General features: G+C 38.2%; 1 protein-coding gene across 8 annotated transcripts in view; it reads right to left on the bottom strand.

The window, feature by feature from the left end:
* csmd3 (CUB and Sushi multiple domains 3) overlaps positions 1 to 19,601 on the bottom strand; it is a 709,139-nt gene that overhangs the window by 60,442 nt on the left and 629,096 nt on the right. For 7 of the 8 annotated variants that reach the window (XM_062980075.1, XM_062980076.1, XM_062980077.1 and 4 more), the window contains 4 exons: positions 12,661 to 12,834; positions 11,073 to 11,246; positions 7,522 to 7,707; positions 5,970 to 6,143 (listed from right to left, as the gene is read on the bottom strand). In XM_062980075.1, coding sequence (XP_062836145.1) covers positions 5,970 to 6,143; positions 7,522 to 7,707; positions 11,073 to 11,246; positions 12,661 to 12,834 — 708 coding nt within the window. Of the gene's footprint in view, positions 1 to 5,955; positions 6,144 to 7,521; positions 7,708 to 11,072; positions 11,247 to 12,660; positions 12,835 to 19,601 lie in introns of all 8 variants that reach the window. The other variant, XR_010005888.1, reaches the window with a different exon arrangement.

Below are 19,601 nucleotides of genomic sequence, written 5' to 3'. Positions count from 1 at the left end.
TTGTATGCAAACTCTGACAGAGGTAATAGGGAAGCCCAATTGTCCTGTTGGTAGTTTACATAACAGCGAAGGTATTGTTCCAAAGTGGCATTGGTGCGCTCAGTTTGCCCATCCGTTTGGGGATGGTGAGCTGAAGATAAACGAGAGTCTATGCCCAATAGTTTTTGTAGTGCTTTCCAGAAACGAGAGGTGAATTGAGATCCACGGTCAGTGACTAAACTCTTGGGCAATCCATGTAGTTGGAAAACATGTCGAAGGAATAAATCTGCAGTCTCTTTGGCTGTGGGGAGGCCATCGCAGGGGATGAAATGGGCCAACTTGGTAAAAAGGTCCACCACTACTAAAATCGTGGTGAATCCAAGGGAGGGTGGTAAGTCAGTGATAAAATCCACGGAAATTATCTCCCATGGGCGAGAAGGAGTGGGAAGGGGATGCAGTAGCCCTGACGGCTTCTCCCTTCGTGTCTTGGAACGCTGGCATACAGGGCAGGTATTGACATAATTCTCCACATCCTTGCGGATCTTGGGCCACCAGAAATCTCGCAGGATCAAGTGCATGGTTTTAAATAGTCCAAAATGTCCTGCTGGCTTGCTGTCATGACACAGATGAAGTGCTTTTTCTCTGCCGGGGCCTGGAGGGATGTAAACATGATTCCTGTAGCATAGTAGTCCGTTCTTAAGTGACAGTGGGAAACGTAGTCCTTGGCGAATCTGTTCTTGAGCCCAGGCATCTGTCTGTTGACTGGCTCTAATTTCTTGAGTGGAAAGGGATTCTGGGTTAGAGGGAGTTGATTCAATTGAAGTGGATTTGGTGTTTCCCACTGCGAGCGTGGCAAAGTTTTCGGGTTGCAGCAATCGAGATTCTGAGATCTCTCTGCGTCCTGCAGCATACTCTGGTTTCCGTGATAGAGCATCTGCTTGCTTGGTCTGAGCTGGGGTTACATAATGGATCCGGAAGTCAAAACGTTCAAAGAACAGAGCCCAGCGCTGCTGCCTTTGATTTAACTTCTGTGCGGTCCTTAGATGCTCTAAATTTCGATGATCAGTTTGAACTTCAATGGGAAATTTGGCCCCTTCTAACCAATGTCTCCAATTTTCAAAAGCTGCCTTTAAGGCCAAAAGTTCTTTCTCCCAAATAGTGTAATTTCTCTCTGGGGCTGTTAGTTGACGGGAATAATAGGCACAAGGATGAAGATGTTCTCCCACTGGTTGCATGAGCACAGCCCCAATTGTGTGATGACTCATGGGCCATGTAGTCCCGTTCCTAGCGCTGTTGTGACAGATGAAGAGGAAAACTTAGGTTTCCCACCGTTTCAGCCAGAATTGGAGCTTTCACAGCCAGAGATGGAGCCCCTGCACCTGCAGGAGATTTGCCTCCCAGAAGTTGCCCAAACAAGCCCTGAGCCGAAATCTCCCCCTTTTTCTCGCCGTGATTATTATCAACAACAGAAGGGAGCTCAACAGGCTAATCGCAGAAGCCTGAGAATCGCCGCCAAACAAATGGTTGATTAAGCCTGCTTCCCATGGGAATCTTTAGGGAGCCATGCATCTGGACTCAGAGAATGGCTTTCGGTTCTGGTTCCCCAGAGAATTGTTCTCTGGCGGGAAAACGAGACCCTACTTAGGTGTTTTGCCCACGTAGGAATCTTGCGGAGTCAATTCGTCAGCTCCGGGAGTAGGTTGTGTGTGGACTACACTGCTCCCGCGTTCAAGTTCTTGTTCCCGTTTCCAGCCTTGCTTTTGCCTTCCAGGACCTTGTTTTGCTTCCTGGATCTCGCCACGAATTCACCACGGATCTTGTTTTTGCTCCTCGTTTCTTGTTGCCTTGAATCAAGCCTTGTGCTCCAAGAATCAAGTTTACTTCCTAGCCTTGCTTAAGTTTCATGGACTAAAGGACCTTGTCATCTCCCCTCACTTTGCTTGGCAAAGTGAGTGTTTCGGTTACTGGATTACAACTTTGGACCTTAATATTTTATATTGGACATTGTTTTCCTGGACTATAATTGACCTTTCCTGAAAGGTCCTGGACTATAATTGACCGTTCCTTCTGAACTATATTCTACACTTATTTTTATTGACTTTACATATTTCCTTAATAAAGATATTAGATAGATTCTGGCCTCTGTGTATGGTTATTGGTGCTCTGCAGCCTGGGTCTTGACAAATTGCCACATCGGAGGTGTCAGCCTGCACAACAAAAGGGGTTTTAGGATCAGGGTGCTGTAGAATTGGCTGGGTCGTGAATAACTGCTTTAGCTGGTGGAACCCTTTCTCTGCTTGCTCCGTCCAGCGGAAAGGCTGTTTCCCTCGGATGCAACTGGTGATTGGGTCAGACCAGTGAGCGAAGTCTGGGATGAATTTGCGGTAGTAGTTGGCAAACCCCAAGAAGCGCTGTACTTCCTTTTTGTTGGTTGGCGCCTGCCATTCCAATACTGCTGAAACTTTTGCCGGGTCCATGGAGAGCCCTAGTGGCGAGACGCGGTATCCCAGGAAGTCTACCTCTTGCAAATCAAAGGCGCATTTCTCTAACTTGGCATATAGTCCATGATCCCGCAATCGTTGTAGCACCATTCTGACGTGTTGCTCGTGTTCCGATTGTGATTTAGAAAACACCAAAAAATCCTCGAGGTATATGATCAAGAACCGATCTAGATAGTCCTGGAAAATATTGTTGACAAAATGCTGGAATGTTGTGGGGGCTCCGGATAATCCATAATTCATGACTAGGGACTCGAATAATCCGAATTTGGTCTGGAAGGCGGTTTTCCATTTGTCCCCTTCTCTTATGTGAACTAGATTGTAAGCCCCGCGGAGATCCAGTTTGGTGTACACCTTGGCCCCTCGGAGTTGGTCCAATAGGTCTGAGATCAATGGCAATGGGTAACGGTTCTGCTTCGTGATGTTGTTCAGGGCCCGATAGTCCACAACCAAGCGTAGATCCCCTGACTTCTTTTTCACAAACATCACTGGGGAAGCGGCTGGGGATTGAGAGGGTCTGATGAACCCCTTGCGAAGGTTTGACTCTATAAACTCCCTGAGAGCTTCTTGCTCTGGTTCAGTCAGGGAGTAGAGGTGTCCTCGCGGAATTGGGCACAGTCATAGGGTCTATGTGGGGGTAGTTTCTCGGCTTCCTTTTCATTGAAAACATCCCAAAAGTCCGAATACTTCTTGGGCAAGGTGATGATGGGTTCTGCGTCTGTGGCATGGCAGACCTTGGCTACTAAACAATGGTTTTGGCAATACCTTGAAGCGAACTGTAGTTCTCTGTTGGTCCAGGAGATGTTTGGGTCGTGGAGGGTCAGCCATGGGATACCCAAGATCATGGGGAAATGAGGAACCTCGGTAACGAAGAAGGAGATTTCTTCCATGTGTTCCCTTATCCACATTCTGGTGGGCTCGGTCCATTGACTTACTGGACCTGTCTTCAGGGGTCACCCATCAATGGCTTGCACCACACGGGCATTCTTGAAATCATGATATTGTAATCCCAGGGAGTTAGCATAGTCTCTATCGATGAAATTGTTTGTTGCCCCTGAGTCTATCATGGCATGGATCATGACGGGTCCCTTTTTTGCTGACCACAGTGTGATCACCAGGAGAAATAGGACCCCCGTTTGTGGCTCTTGAGTGGAGTTTTTGACCGGGTTGGCGAGCCCTTCTACGCCCGGTAGCTGGCTTCCCCCGCCGGCTTTGTTCCAGCCGCCTCGGTTGCCTCCGCCACCGCGGAGGACGCCATCACCAGACGGGTGGTGGGCTTCTTCTTTGCTGGACACTCCCTGGCGAAGTGGCCCCCATTACCGCAGTACCAACACAGATTCAAGCATTGACGACGGGCCTTTTCCGCTACATCCAGCCTGGGGCGCACATTGCCCAACTGCATCGGTTCCTCCTCGCTTCCCATGGGGCTAAGGGCTGGCGGTGGGGATCTCCATACTGGACGTGGCTGGACACTGGTAGAAGTGGGGGGTTTTACAAAATTCTGATACTATCTTTATGCTAGGAGAGCAGGACACATTGTCTTAAAATGTAAATGTGAAATTTTGGTCAAAACATACATTTCTATCTTCTGTAAGATTGATGATATTGAGAGAGTGGGAGCCAAATGGACAGTACCTTACAGTGCAACAATGAGGTACGCCTGATTGGACCATATATCAGTGGTATATCTAAACTGCAGCACAGTGAAATGTAACATTTTAAAAGCTCTCATTGAGAAAAGTGCAACATCAGGAGGAGCTCTCTATCATGTTATTGCATATAGAAAGGATCAATTCTTAGTTTAATGGGACTATGTCCTAATTTTTGTTGCATGGTTTTGGATCTGTATGCAACTATACTGCAGATAGCAATTTTCAGAGAGAAGAAGCTTTTGACTCTAAACTGAATTGTAAAGCTAAGGACCATGACAAAAGCGTATTAGGATCAGAGCATGTCAAGACAAGGAAACATCTATTTACAGATCTAGCACTATGTATGTAACAAAATTAGAATGCAGTGCCATTTCTTGAAGGATGCTTATTCCGCCCTTCATTTGCAGTGTCTACACCAGAGTGAGAATATTCATAAAATTGTGAATTGGTCAAGTTCTTAATATTGGAAGTGGGGGTATTTTTTCCATTTAAGAAGTTGTAACATAGAATGATAGCTTTCATTACATAATACTTTCAGTTGCATTAACTCAGTCTTTTTCAATGAACTTGGTTCAAAGTCCACCATTCTGCCACTGAAATTTGGAAGTACGATACCATAATATGTATATATACTCCCTAAGTTATACATCTGTTAATGACATGACTCTTCAAGATGGACTGTTTTCTTGCATTTGGGATTTTGATTTAAAATGGAATTTAAAAAATAACAAATAATGGATAGTTTAAAAAATAATAATTTAAACAGTCCCTTTTTATTCTAAAAGAAGTGCAGGGTCCCCAATCTGGATAAGGACTATACTATTCTCAAAATATACTATTTTAATAATAATAGCCGCTCTGAGTCCCCTCGGGGAGAAGGGCGGGGTATAAATGCATGTAATAAATAAATAAATAATAATACTTTATTTTTATACCTCACCTCCATTTCCCCGAAGGGACTCGGGGCGGCTTACATGGGGCCAAGCAACAGCAAACCAAAATAAAATAACATCAAAAAATACAGACACAAAAATTAAAATTAACATTCTAAACATAGTAAAAATATAAAATGATAATCATATTAAAAACATGGATTTGGCACCCAAGTAAAAGAGATAAAATGAACTGGGTAAAGTGCAACGAGTAGATATTGTAAACAAAGTAGTTAATTAAATACTATCGTCAATAGGAGAGCAACTTGGAGTGGGGTGGACCCTGTGACTATAATAAACTGATAGGGCAAGATAAAGTGCAACAAGTGCGAAAATGGTCGTAGATACAAAGTCTGTCATGGGGATGGGGAATTCATTCTCCAAAAGCCTGTTGGAAGAGCCAACTATTATCTGGTTCAGTTCTTGGATGCCTGCAGTTTTCTGTTGAACACCATTTTTTTAATTTAAATTAATTGTTTGGGGGCATTATAAACTACAGGCATGGTGGGTCCTGTACAGTTGCCCAGTAGGGGTCTGTGTGTGTGTCTATAAGGGTAGGTAGTGTTAAAATACCCTTACTTGGCCAATTAGATCTCTCATACTCTAGAATAAAATCTAGTTGTCCATTCAGAATTTTTCTTATCAATATAATAGAATAGAAATATTTATTATCCAAAGATCAACTGTCCTAGCACAATGTGGCAATTTTTCTTTCATATGAAATATGACAAGAAATGTCCCATTTCCACTTTTGGCATACTTTGTAGAATTCTGCTTTGGCTGATGCCAAATCTGAATGATATTTGGTTTGATTTCCCAGTTCCTGAAAAGCAAACAAGTTCCAGCCAAAACCAATATAAGGTTAGGGTTGGTTTCAAAAGCACATTCACATACTTTAAAAGTGGTACCTGAGCAATGAGGCATAGATCCACTCCAGTGTCCATTTAACTGGCATGTCCGAGATGGATGACCTATTAGTGACCGTCTTCCTGTACAAGAATAACGAACAGTGGATCCAAATGTGTATTTCTCCCCAGAAAGGACTGCATTTGGAGGAATGCCAGGATGACCACAGTCAATCACTATGATGCATAAATATTGGAGATAAAAATTACATTACAATCACGAAACTCAAGTCTATTCTATACCTCCTCCATATTCTCAGGTTTTAGTAATCAGCCAAGACTTTTAACATTGTGTCACTATACCCGAGTTTCCCATAGTACTGATGTAACAAACCCATGATTGTTTGTATATTTTCATAGAAACAGGATGTGTAGCACCCATTGTGATGTGTTTTTTTTAAAAAAGAGATATTAAAATTTTTGTGAATGTCATTTTTTTACAGTTAATCCAACAAAAGTCACTCAACTATTTCAATCAGATTAGTCTCTTCATGCTTCATAAAAACTTCATTATACAGTAGATCTGAGAAACATTCCCATATTTCCTGCCATATATTAGATTTTCAAAAAATGGTGGAAAACCCTATTAGGTATAACAATAGCCATGTAATTTTTCCCAAGAGCCAAGACAGGGCTGGCGTTTTTGCAGGTAATTTGTTGAGAATGTTATGTTGGCAAATGCAACATAACAAACTAAGTTATGAAATGCCCATATAGTTTTAAAACAGTCAAGACTGTAGTACGATTGCATTATTGATTCATTGAAAATATGGGCCAGCAAAAACAATAATACCTTTCAATTAACCAATTAGCTTTCATTTATTTGAAAAAGCAGATATATATTTACAAGTAAAGTTTGCTTTGGGTTTTGTCTTTTTCCCCTTTCAGATCACACTACAATATTTTGAAAAGAATATATGTCCTCACCACCATGTAGCTATGGGCACAGTTGCTTAGGAATTTTATTGGAAGTAAATAACACCTATTTTGTGGCTATGGATAAATAAAAAATCTGGAGGCACAGGAGATAATCAGCTTGAGGGGTCATAACATTATAAAACATAATTCACTTTAACAGATCATGAAGGAGGGTAATTTCATTTAAAACTGCATTCAGTCCTAGTAAAGATTTGAGTAATATGATGACTGCTATCTGTTTTGTTGCATTCATATTTGTTGGAAGTTAACAATTTGTGGCTGGCTATGCTTATTTAAGCCAGAAACTGTGCATTCTCACTTACTGCTCATGGACCATAACAAGTAAATATCAAATTAGTTGACATATTCAGCATGTATTTAGAAGACATATTTGCTCAACTGGTAAAATCTCTTTGTACCATTGTATCTTTCAATTAGCTTTCTTGCAGGGAGTAATGGTCATTGGAAGGTAAAGAAAGGGTAATGGTTCAAGTTTGATTGTTGAGGCATGCATCAGGCAGTACATGACTGATTGTTGTATGTATGCAGGGCACTCGAAAAGCATTGAATATTTGAAAGCATTATACAAAAACATAATCACCACCATAATTATTGATGAATATTCTAAAATACTTACTAATGCACTCTGGTAGGGGTTTATCCCAGTGACCATTGGGTTGGCAGACTAAAACTGAAGATCCAAATAAAAAATATCCGGGATTGCAGTCATAAAAAACAACTGTACCATAGGTGAAATTTCCATGTTCAATTTTACTTTCTCTTATAGAATTTGCAGGGATTCCTGGGTCAGTACAGTTGACCACTAAATAGAAAATAGTGAACAGAGGCATCACATGTAGAGTTTCTATTTTTAAAGAAACAGTACCAAGAATTAATGTTGGTTTCTTGTAACTATGTACATTAGTGGTTCTCAACCTGTGGGTCCCCAGGTTTTTGGCCTACGACTCCCAGAAATCCCAGCCAGTTTACCAGCTGTTAAGATTTCTGGGAGTTGAGGGCCAAAACATCTGGGGACCCACAGGTTGAGAAGCACTAATGTACATGATTACAATAAAATAGAATCTAGTATTTAATACGATAAAATTTGTTAGACCTATACTTGAAACCAATAAAAAGATTTTAGTAGACATAGAATATTGCCATCAGTTATGTAGTATGTTTTTTTTTCATTTACCATCTACTGATCTTCATCAAAGAGGGAGGATTTTGCTGTGTATATCTATACAGTGATGTTGTTAATAGATACGTACAATAACCTCATACAGGCCCATGATCCCATCCACTAGAATATGAAAGGAAACAAGACATTCATGCACCTTCAACTTTGATACAATCTGTGCCTACATAGTCATGTATTTTTGTCTATCAACAAACCCCAGTCAACATTTAGAGAGAGAGAGAGAGAGAGAGAGAGAGCCTTCCACATTCACTGTGATATCAGACATAGGACCCCTATGGAGCAGAAAAACCATGTGAATAAATTAATTGATTATTTACTAACCTCTAGGACTCTAGATCCTTTAGTGGATGTTGAACAAAGAATCACAATGGAAGACATAGATATTCCTAGAGATAATGTTTAAATCAAATCTCTAAAAAATCAAATTTGCAAAAGTCAAATCCACTACTTGGAGGACTCACTATATAATAAAACTTTTAGCAATACTTTTAGCCTGTTTCATATATGCTATCAATTATAGCAAAATGAATACATGCCAGAAACTGGAACTGAAATACAGTACTAAATAAAAGAAAAAAATGTCTTTTCTCCTTTCCTTTTCTTTTCTTGTATTCAGAGTATTTTTTCTCATTTTGATTGCTGCTATACTTTTCCTGTCACTATGACAGGAGTCTACTAGAGGGAATACTTAAGCTTAACTTTATGTAAAAGCTACTTGCAAGCTTGCAGTTATTTGAGAAGTTTACAAGTTTTCAACTGACAACAGCAAGTCTTGATTAATTTTAAAACAAATCGATGTAAATGTCATAGTTTTAAAAACAAGAACTGGTGTTTGGTACCCCTTAGGACGGACTTGATTTTATGAACTTTATCAGCCTAGTTTGACAAATCTCCTTTAAAAATGTGATTTGAAACTTCATGACTGCCTTAGCTTCCAAAAAATAAAGGTAGTGAATACACAGCTTTGATTTCTGATCCTTAGAGCAAAAAGTATACAGTTTTATTTATTACTGACCAATGCTCCAAAGTGATTTATCATCATTAAGTGTTTTTGGAGTTATTTTTAAAGAAATCTCAATCTTAGCCTCCAGACAAAAAAAAATCCACCCCCCAAAGTTTTCTTTTAAAAAAATGAAACGCTGTTGCATTTTGTTACAACTTATCGCTCAGTTTCAAGTATTAAATATACAATACCCACAGTCTTGAATAATTATCTCCTGTCCTGCTTTTTCAATTATTTAAAAAATGCCCCAGTTTCCCCACTTCCTATTTCTTTCCTTCATCTCAGTTTTGTTTGTTTGGTTGCATGCTGCAAGTCGCTTCTGGTTGTGAGAGAATCTGCCGTCTACAAAGAAGTTTCCAGAGGATGCCCAGATGTGTCATGATCCTCCGAGGAGACTTCTCTCATGTTCCCCCAGCAATGAAAGAACCAAGGCAGTGACATCTCTGGCCCATCCCCTATTCGGATATCAGCAAGCATGGCAACACCTTAAATCAAGAAATAGTTTTCTAAAATCTACAGAGATACCTCAGCAAGTGAGAGTCCAAAAGTGGCAGACCACCTATTACAATGCAGTCTGAGCCCTGCCACATGCACAATAGAGGACCTTTTTATAGCAACATCAGACACACTCCAAGTGGCCAGCTACTAGTCAAAGGACATTTAGTATAATGCCAAGTTTTTAACTTTGTTTGTGTTTTCAAATGCATTACAACTGTACCCTCAGTTTGCTTCTTACAAGATAAATATAAATATTCCAGTTTTGCTTCAGTTATTGCAAACTGAATTCAAAGTCCCAAATTAATTTGCATGAATGCCCTATCTACACCACCATGTAATGCAGTTTCAAAATGCAGATTAACTGCATTGAACTGGATTATATGGTTTTTAGACTCATATAATCCAGTTCAATCTGCATAATCTGAGTCTAAACTGAAATTTTAATGTAGTTCAAACTGCATTATATGGCAGTGTAGATGCGTCCTCAGTTACCATAGTTGGGGGCAGAAGAGTGGACAGAATATAATTCTTTCTTTTAGACTAAAGCAAAGAGCCAAGAGTAGTTGCAATTTCTCCTAGTCTCTTTGTTCTTCCTCATTAAAACTATTGCTGTCCTGACCACACTCTGATCTTTTTTGGACACATGAATCCTGATTTTCACCAGTGAAATGTTGAAGGGCACAAGGCCAACATGTTGTATGGATCTAGCCCCTACAGCCTTCTACCAACTGATATATTTTGTATATTTTCATGTTAAGGTTAAGGAGGACAGATTTTGGGGTCAAAATTATGGATTTTTATATGAGCCATGGATAGGTGGAGGGTTATTCTAAGGAGAGGGGGAAAGCACCAATATCACTTCAGGGGATCACTGTCATAGGCCATTGCAATTTCCTTACTCGAGCATTCCAAAAGTTCAGAAGCAACACCATGGCAGATGGAGTTAGAGAGTGCCAGAGTTTCTTTTAGGTTCTTCTGAGATGACCAGAGCTATAAATATTTAAGCTATAGAATTCACATTGATTTATGGATAAACGAGCAAAGATTTTGAGGTTGATTTTTTAAATTATAATTTCTAGTCTTATACACGAGTATATAGGGCTAATCCATACTGGAAGAGAAAAGTGATGCATAGAAAAGTACATTGTTTTTGAATACAAGATTAAGATTTTCAATCTTTAATGTGTCCATTTCAAATCATAATTTTATTTCAAGCCTATAAGTGAGATTGGGCAAGAAATAGTGTTGGACCTACAGTGACAATATCACAAAATCAACCTAGGGAGGGAGAGAAGTATTTTTCTCTTCCCAATAAGCTCTCTGTGAATTTCAAAAACATGTTCAAAGGCACTTGTAAATCCTCTTAATTAACTTTCTGAGCACCTCCAAGGGCTACATGAACATGAGAGGGAAAGATAGTTGAATTTACCTCTTGAATTGTATTGTTTGTCTCATTTCATACAAACAACAGAGGTTTGACTTATACCTTTGCATATTGGAGGAGGATGACTCCACTGTCTGTTCGCTTGACACTGGGCTTTGGTTGGTCCTTGCATAACATAACCAGTATTGCAAGAGAATGTCACAACATCATTAAAGTTGAAACCATTTCCACTCGTTCTTCCATAAATTGGACTTCCGGGATGGCCACAGCTAATAGCTAACATAAGGAAAAAGCAAGATGGGAAGTTTATTGTTATCACTTCTCACATATGCAGAATAATAAAAACGTGTTAGCCTTGTGTCTCATTTTGACATCTAAGAGAGAATACATGCTTAAAAGAAGAAAATGTTCAAAAACAAAACAACTGTTAAGAGTTACTAATAGTATATATTTCCATCTGTTTTGACACAAACACTCTCACATACATTCATAATTTCAGAAATGTAGATTGGAATGGTAACTTTACTATTCCATTATTAATTCCATTAATATATTATGAGTAGACATTGACAGTCCACCACTAGGAGCAATAGCAAGTTATACTTCTCTACAAGTATACATTTGCCTAGTAAAATATATATCTTAACTTCATACCTCAGAAGTAATTTACAGAAAATTATTTCACTTTGGCACAACTTGCACAACATAATGAGGAGTAGCACCAGTGTAAATTTGCAGTGCCTCCTGTGAACACAGTGTGAACGCTGAAGTGCTGACAAGGTGAAAGTGAGATCTTTTTTGGGGAATCAGTGTGATTTTTTGAATTTTCAGGGTAGTTTTTGCATTTCTCTAAGGCATTCCTGCAAAATTTAAAACTCAGAAAAAGATTTCATTATCACATGCACTTTGAGTTTTAATAGGATATTCGTGGATTTTGTTTTCAAAGTATTGAGTCTATCCTTGCATGCTTGGCATATATATTTATGCATATCTACAGGAAACAAAAATGTACTAGTTCATCACAGAAATATTTTTCATTAATAGTTGATATTATAATGGAAAGAAAAGCACTTGATGATTCTTTGTTACAGTAGAGACAACAACTCTTTTGGAAGCTGGATAATCCCTAACAAAGCATCTCTTCATGTTCAGAGAATATGTCAAGACAAAAACTGAGAAAGCAGGAAAGGGAGGAATGAGAGAGTGTTTCATACCACAGACAAATGGCTTATCTCATTAAGATGTTTGCCTGTTTAAATATGGAAAAATAGTAGTTATTTTCAAAAAATCTCAACTATAATTCTAGCTATTTTGAAGGCTTTGGGACTGGAATAAGACCAATTTACCTTTGAAGGGGGTTTTCCTGTTTAACCTACTCTAAGTCTCTGAAAACATTTTTAAAAGATTATTGAATTATTTCTTCAATCTTCAAATATTTTTTTTTACAAAAAGCAATTTTCTAAGGTAAATGAGGAAAAACAATGGCTGCCTTCATTCCAGTATTGTATATTTCTTAGAAATACATTCAATTCGGTGAGTGAAGTAAAACGAGTAAGTAAACCAATATCTGAAATGAAAGTTTGCCTTCCAGACTTCAAGGTAGTAGCTGCTTATAAAACAGTTTCCCCTTTATCAAATTAGTAAAAATACATTATATAAGTTCTCTACAACAGCTGTCATTCTTACTTACGCACACAGGATGGAAGCTGACCAGACCAGTTGTGATCTTGCTGACAAATCCGTACAGAAGAGCCAATGAGTCGAAAGCCAGGATTGCACTGATATACAACAGTGTCTCTGTAGCCATAATTTTCTCCAATTACTTGACCATTGACAATAAACTCAGGAATTCCACAGTGGCCAGCTAAAATAACATATAGAAGTAATGATAACTGCAAACTGAAGCACCAGTTTTATTTTCACCCAAACATTATTTGCTGAGGAGTTATTAAAATGGTACATAAATTCACCTTTAGTCGAATCACAAACACAGACATGTAAGTTCCAATATTAACAAAATTTCTTGTTGGCACCCAAGACTTACAATTTTATTGAATTTCAAATGAACCAAACAAAGGTTGCTGCACATACCCAGCCAGTTTTCATCATGAATTTTAAACTCGTGCCTTGTGTCCACTATTTTTAATTATTGTTTTTTGTACTTTAATGTATGTATTTTGTAGAAATACATTTAAATATGAATATTTTATATAATATTATGTGTTTTATGATCATGCACTTTACTTATTAGCCTATCCTTTGTTGCTGCACTAGTCCACCCACCCATGCAGATAGCAGAAACTGATTTTGGATGCTGGTTGATACTTTTTAATCTATTGCTATAATGTTATTGTTTTACTTTGTTTACATTGTTGAATTGCTTTTTATGTAATTACGTTTTAACTGTGTCTTTGTGCCTGGCCCCATGTAAGCCACCCCGAGTCCCTTCAGGAAGATAGAGGTGAGGTACAAAAATAAAGTTCTTGTTGTTGTTGTTGTTGTTATTATTATTATTATTATTATTATTATTATTATTATTATTATTATTATTATTGTATGACACAGCAAACAAGATAGACATGCTGGATTCCATATCAGAAAATCACAAGTCAACACTTCCCAAGTGTCTAGGACTATGTGATGTATTTTCAGATGATGCGCGCAGATCCCAGTAGGGTGGCCTTTTGCAGTTGGTAGATAGTAATTTTGTCAATGTCTATTGTTTCCAAATGCTGGGTGAGATCTTTTGGCACGGCACCCAGTGTGCCCATCACCACCGGGACCACCTGCACTGGTTTCTGCCAGAGTCTTTATTTATTATTATTATTATTATTATTATTATTATTATTATTATTATTATTATTATTATTATAGCTATGTTGTAACCCACCTTGAGCCATGAGAAGGGGTGGATAAAAATTAAAACAACAACAACAACAACAACAACACTTGTTCTAGCTTATTATTTTAAGCCCGTGACTTCACAGTTGATAACTTTTAAATCCACAAACACATACAAACAACTGCTAAGTTTAACTCCCATGATGCAAGCACATTCCTTGAAAGCTTATATCAAAACAACTGTGCTGATTTTTCTATGACAGACTAACATAGGTATCTCTCTGGAAATGTAACATTTGCTACAGGGCAATAGACATAAAAAAGGAGAAAGTGTGAGAGGCAGAGGTAAATACAGCAAAAAAAAATGTTGCTTCAGATACTCTTATTTAGTGTTGGAGCTAATTTCTTTCTTTTTAAAACAAATATCTGGTGTACTGGAGAATGGAGATACCATGATATAGGAAAAGGTGTAGTTAGCCCTTTGCTTGATCAGAGTGATCACTCTACTCCTGGTATTTACAGCTGGCAGAACAAAAGGCTTGTCTACACTAGATCTTTAATCCAAAGTGGACCAGAAGTCAAAACTGGATGTCCAGATAATGTCTGGGGACTTCTGGTTTTTAATATAGGATAAACCAGGCTAAATCATTTTAATTCTGCATCAAGCAAAGAAAAGAAATTCTCTGGAGTTTTGGGTTGTAATATATGAATGAAAAAAATGTATTTATTTAAAAAAGAGATAGTGATGGTGTTCTCAAAATAGCCCAGCAGAGCTTACTGATTGCTGGGGGAAAACAGTGTACTGGGTGATGCAGAGAATAGAATGGATTGGTTGAAAATGGCAGATAATGAATGCGAGGGAGAGATACACAAAAGAGAGTCCTCTCGCTATTTGCAGTATTTGTCCAAAGGAGAAATAAGCAACATCACTATAATACAGTGCACTATTCATATTAATATTGAAAATCAGATATAAATCTGAATTCCTCCAATCCTTTCTAGCAGAGTTCAATCAGTCTAAATACTCAACCTCAAACACATTTTCAGGTCAACTCAAACACTTTGTCGTATTTAGAAGCTTCTTGTATTACATGTAGACTGGTTTCATTTTTATACATTCAAAAAAACACTTGGTTCATATCTAAGTAAGCCTCAAGAGCAGGCAGATCTTTGATGTTATATTTTCTCAGTGAACTCAGCCAAAATGTGTATCATGGATAAAGTGAAATATTTGGCCTGTGTTTGTAGGTTGACAGTGTGTGTGTGTGTGTGTATTATGCTATCATTAAAGGAATGTCAAAATGAGTGGTGCTGAAGATCTAGATTCTCCATTTGAAGTCAACAAAAATGAACGGTGGAAGCAAAAAGCTGTATTTTTTTGGGGGGGGGGGAGGAAGGCTATTTAGACACCTATCATTTACTAGGCATTTCCATCATCAAGGAAACCACTTTATTGTCTGCTCACCTTGAAGAAAGGCTGTCTCATTATGGCATGAAAAAAGGTGCACAAGCAAAAAAATTAAGCCAAGTACTATTGCAGATAATTGGTATCTATTTGCTGCTTAGCCATTCAAGCACATCTTGTTTAATTCACTTTAGTCTCAATGATTTGAAGCAGATTCTTTTCCATGCCTTTGCCTTTTTGTCCTCACTTTTCTTTGTGATGAAAGAGTTGCAGGGTCTATTTGATACTGTCAAAAATATGAGAACACTCACCACTGTAAAATGTTCCATTGTTAATGCTCTTTTGATGCTTCTATTTTCCACTTTTATTTTCACAGCTCTGGGATTGAGGCAAAAATGGTTCTGAAATTTTGTACCCTCTCTGTTGGGAAATTTGGCAAACTCCACAATTGTTCAATTTAAAATATAATCATTCTTTAGTATGTCTTTGCTGGGCAATAACTTTTGAAATGTTTCTTTCTTACAACTCATTTTTTCTGGAAGAGGTTTTACCATGCAATCTTTTTCTACATTCCAGGAAATATTTTTATTATTGTTCTAATATAGAGAAGATCAGATTATTTATTACAACTATCGTTCTTCAAGTATTCATTCACACATGAGTCTGGTGCCTACAAGGAATGTGTGATGACTCATGGGCCATGTAGTCCCGTTCCTAGTGCTGTTGTGAATGATGAAGAGGAAAACTTGGGTTTTCCACCATTTCAGCCAGAAAAGGAACTATCCCAGCCAGAAATTGAGCCTTTGCACCTGCAGGAGGCTTGTCTTCCAGAAATCTGCCAAACAAGCCCTGAGTCGAGTTCTCCCCCTTTTTCGCGCCGTAATTATTATCTCCAGCAGAAAGGAGTGCAACAAGCTAATCGCAGGAGTTTGAGAATTGCAGCAAAGCATTCAGATGATTAAGCCTGCTGCCATGAGAAATTTTAGGGAGTCATACATCTGGACACAGAGATTGACTTTCGTTTCTGATTCCCCAGAGAAGTGTTCTCTGGTGGGAAAACGAGGCCTATTTAGGTTCCTTGCTCCCGAAGGAATTTTGCGGAGTCAATTCGTCAGCTACCGGAGCAGCGTGTGTGGACAGCTACTCCTGCTTCCAAGCCTTTGTTCCTGTTCCTAGCCTTCGTTCTCAGCCTTGTTTTCTCCCCGGATCTTGCCTTGTTTCCCGGACCTCGCCAAGTGATTGCCACGGATCTTGTTCTTGCTCCTCGTTTCCTTGTTGCCTTGAATCAAGCTTTGTGTGCCAAGAATCAAGTTATTTCCTAGCCTTGCTCAAGTTCATGGACTAAAGGACCTTGTCATCTCCCCTCACTTGCTTGGCAAGTGAGTGTTTCGGTTATTGGATTACAACTTTGGACCTTAATATTTCATATTGGACATTGCTTTTTTGGACTAATTTTGACCTTTCCTGAAAGGTCTACTTCTGGACTATTTCCTATACTTGTTTTTATTAACTTTATATATTTCCTTAATAAAGATATTAGATAGATTCTGGCCTCTGTGTATGGTTATTGGTGCTCTGCAGCCTGGGTCGTGACAGAATGCCATGCATCATAATCTCCATCTGATATATCTGACACCAATGCCTAAGGCTGCACCTACATTGTGGAATTAATTCAGTTTGACACCATTTTAACTGCCATGGTTCAATACTATGGAATCATGGGAATTGCAGTTTTAAGAGATATCTACTATCTAGCCTTCATTGCCAAAGAGTGCTGGTGCCTTACCAAACTACAACTCCCATGTATGTTACTTTTAGGAGCATTCTGACAGCACAAACTACAGTAGAGTCTCACTTATCCAAGCTAAATGGGCTGGCAGAACCTTGGATAAGAAAATATCTTGGATAATAAGAAGGGATTAAGGAAAAGCCTATTAAACATCAAATTAGGTTATGATTTTACAAATTAAGCACCAAAACACCATGTTATACAACAAATTTGAAAGAAAAAGTAGTAATTACCATATTTACAAATTTAGCACCAAAATATCACGATATATTGAAAACATTGACTACAAAAATGCATTGGATAATCCAGAACATTGGATAAGTGAGACTCTACTGTACTATGTTGATAAAAAAAATTGCCTGGCAATCCTGCAATCTTATTTCTGTGACTGAATGCAAGCATACAGGATGTCATTTGCAGCATATGAGTGAAACAACCACAGAAACCTTGAATGTGCTATTTTAAGCAGGAAACTAGAGCAACCAATGGCTCTAAGGCATTTCAGTAGTAGCCTCTCTATTCAACATTGAGGTGCCATCTCCTTCCAAAGTGACCACTTCTCCAATATATCCCAGAATCTACCAGATTTCACCTTTTTGGGGGTGATCATCCCTTAAATTCAGTACAGCATCTGTGCGTATCTGGTGATAGAGGGCTTTGGACTGGGGAAAAAGAGAGATTGAGAGATGTCATGGGAGAGGGAAGAAGGGAATCACATGGGAGTGATGGGCCCTCCCTCTTTCCCTCCATCAATTGGGGAAAGCTCTAAAGGATCACTCTCATTCAGTCTAAGCTTGGCGCAGTAGTGAGAAAAGGGGGAAGAGTTTATGGGGTCCTCCACTTCCCCACACAAACACATACAGACACTTCTATGAAAGTGGAGGAAGGCATTGGCTGGGGGGAGGGGGGGGGAGAAGAGAGGAGAAATTAGAATTTTACCATGTTCCCATAAACCTGTACATCATAATTAACAATGTGTATCCATGAAATGAAACAACCAGGTCAGGTATGCAATTCTTTCCCACTTTAAAAACTAATTGAAGTGTTTATTATAGGCAGTGACTGTTTGTATTTCTCTATCCCTACTTTACAAACTTCCTGATGTTACTAAATGTTACTAAAAAAATCCAGATAGACAGAGAACAAGCAGCAAGAGTGGAGTGAAGTTGCTAGGCAGCCTTTGTTTTTTAAAAAAGAGTTTCAGTGACTGATAATAAATAATGCTTTGTTTTATTTCATATCGTCAATTTTATGAACATTTGCTGGAGTGACACCACATTGCTAAAAATTCACAAAATATATTGTGATTGAATCTTCCTTTAATTCATAGCTTAAAGTTGAAGAAAAAGAGAAAACATTTAACACTGAATTGCCTCAGCTGCTGTGGTTCCCAGCCTTTGTGCCTTCAGGTGTCTTGAATTTCAACTTCCAGAAATCCCAGCCAGCTTATCAGCTGTTAGGAGCTGAAGTCCAAAACACCTGGAGACCCAAAGGTTGGGAACCACTGGCTTAAAGGATATGTAATATTTGACTAAACACATCTGATTTTCCCTTAAAGTAAAATGACAAACAGGTTTTTTTTTGTGTTTTATGTGCAAAAAGGAGGCCTAAATTTTATTTTAGTGCCATTTAGAGCAGACACACTGAATAATATTTTATCTACATGTTGACACATCATTCAATATTTATATTATTTATGTATTCACAGTTAGAAAAGGGAAAGGTTGCTATTTTTCCTGCTGTCACCAAATGTGTCTTTTAATTAGGAATCATTTTTATTTCAGATTTATTTAATTCGAGGATGTTCCTTTTCATTCCAAGTAGACCATATCTTTGTAATCATAAGACTAATTGCAAAAGGAATTGGTTGTTTCTATGATTTGTTTTCTTTTCTTTTTTTTACTTAACAGGTAGAAAAGGAAAAGCATTTGACAATGATAAAAGAGATATTACCTTCTGTATTAATGCAGTATGACTCAGCATACTAGAATAGCAGGGCATCTTGATAGGAAATGGTACCATTCAATCATTATTTTATGTTTTTATGAAGGAGTCAATACACAAATGAAATGATCTTACAAAATACAAAATAATATATCCTAGAATAATCATTTTTATAAATCTACAAATGAAAGGTAGAAGTGGATTCTATCAGAATTCTGAGGATACTTTCTAAAAGAAAATAGCACAATTGTGATGCATCACTAGCATAGGGACAACAGCACAAGTCCTATGGTACTTGTGAGTTCAGTGGTAGAGCTATTAGCCCGTTACAAATGTACTGATTAATTAGAAGCAGATATATTTATTAACAATTAACATTTAAACATTTAATATATTACCAAATCATTACTTTTTGCCTTTTTGAGATTCTACACAAAATGGGAAATGATTATCAATTTATAAACAAGATTTATTACAGTGCAGACGTCAATGACGGGCCATGATCTGAGCATAGGATGAGGCATAGCCATATGGTGCTAAAAATATAATTAGATTAGGAAGGTTGTTTGGAAAACTCACAAACTTTGTTATCCTCAGTGAGAAAAAATGTCTTGGCAAGCTGTGACAAACACCACATTTATTTTCCACCAAC

The sequence above is a fragment of the Anolis carolinensis genome, chromosome 4 (assembly GCF_035594765.1).
Source record: "Anolis carolinensis isolate JA03-04 chromosome 4, rAnoCar3.1.pri, whole genome shotgun sequence".
NCBI lineage: Eukaryota > Metazoa > Chordata > Lepidosauria > Squamata > Dactyloidae > Anolis > Anolis carolinensis.
Note: the sequence above shows the minus strand (reverse complement) of the source record. Positions and strands in the feature narration are given on the sequence as shown.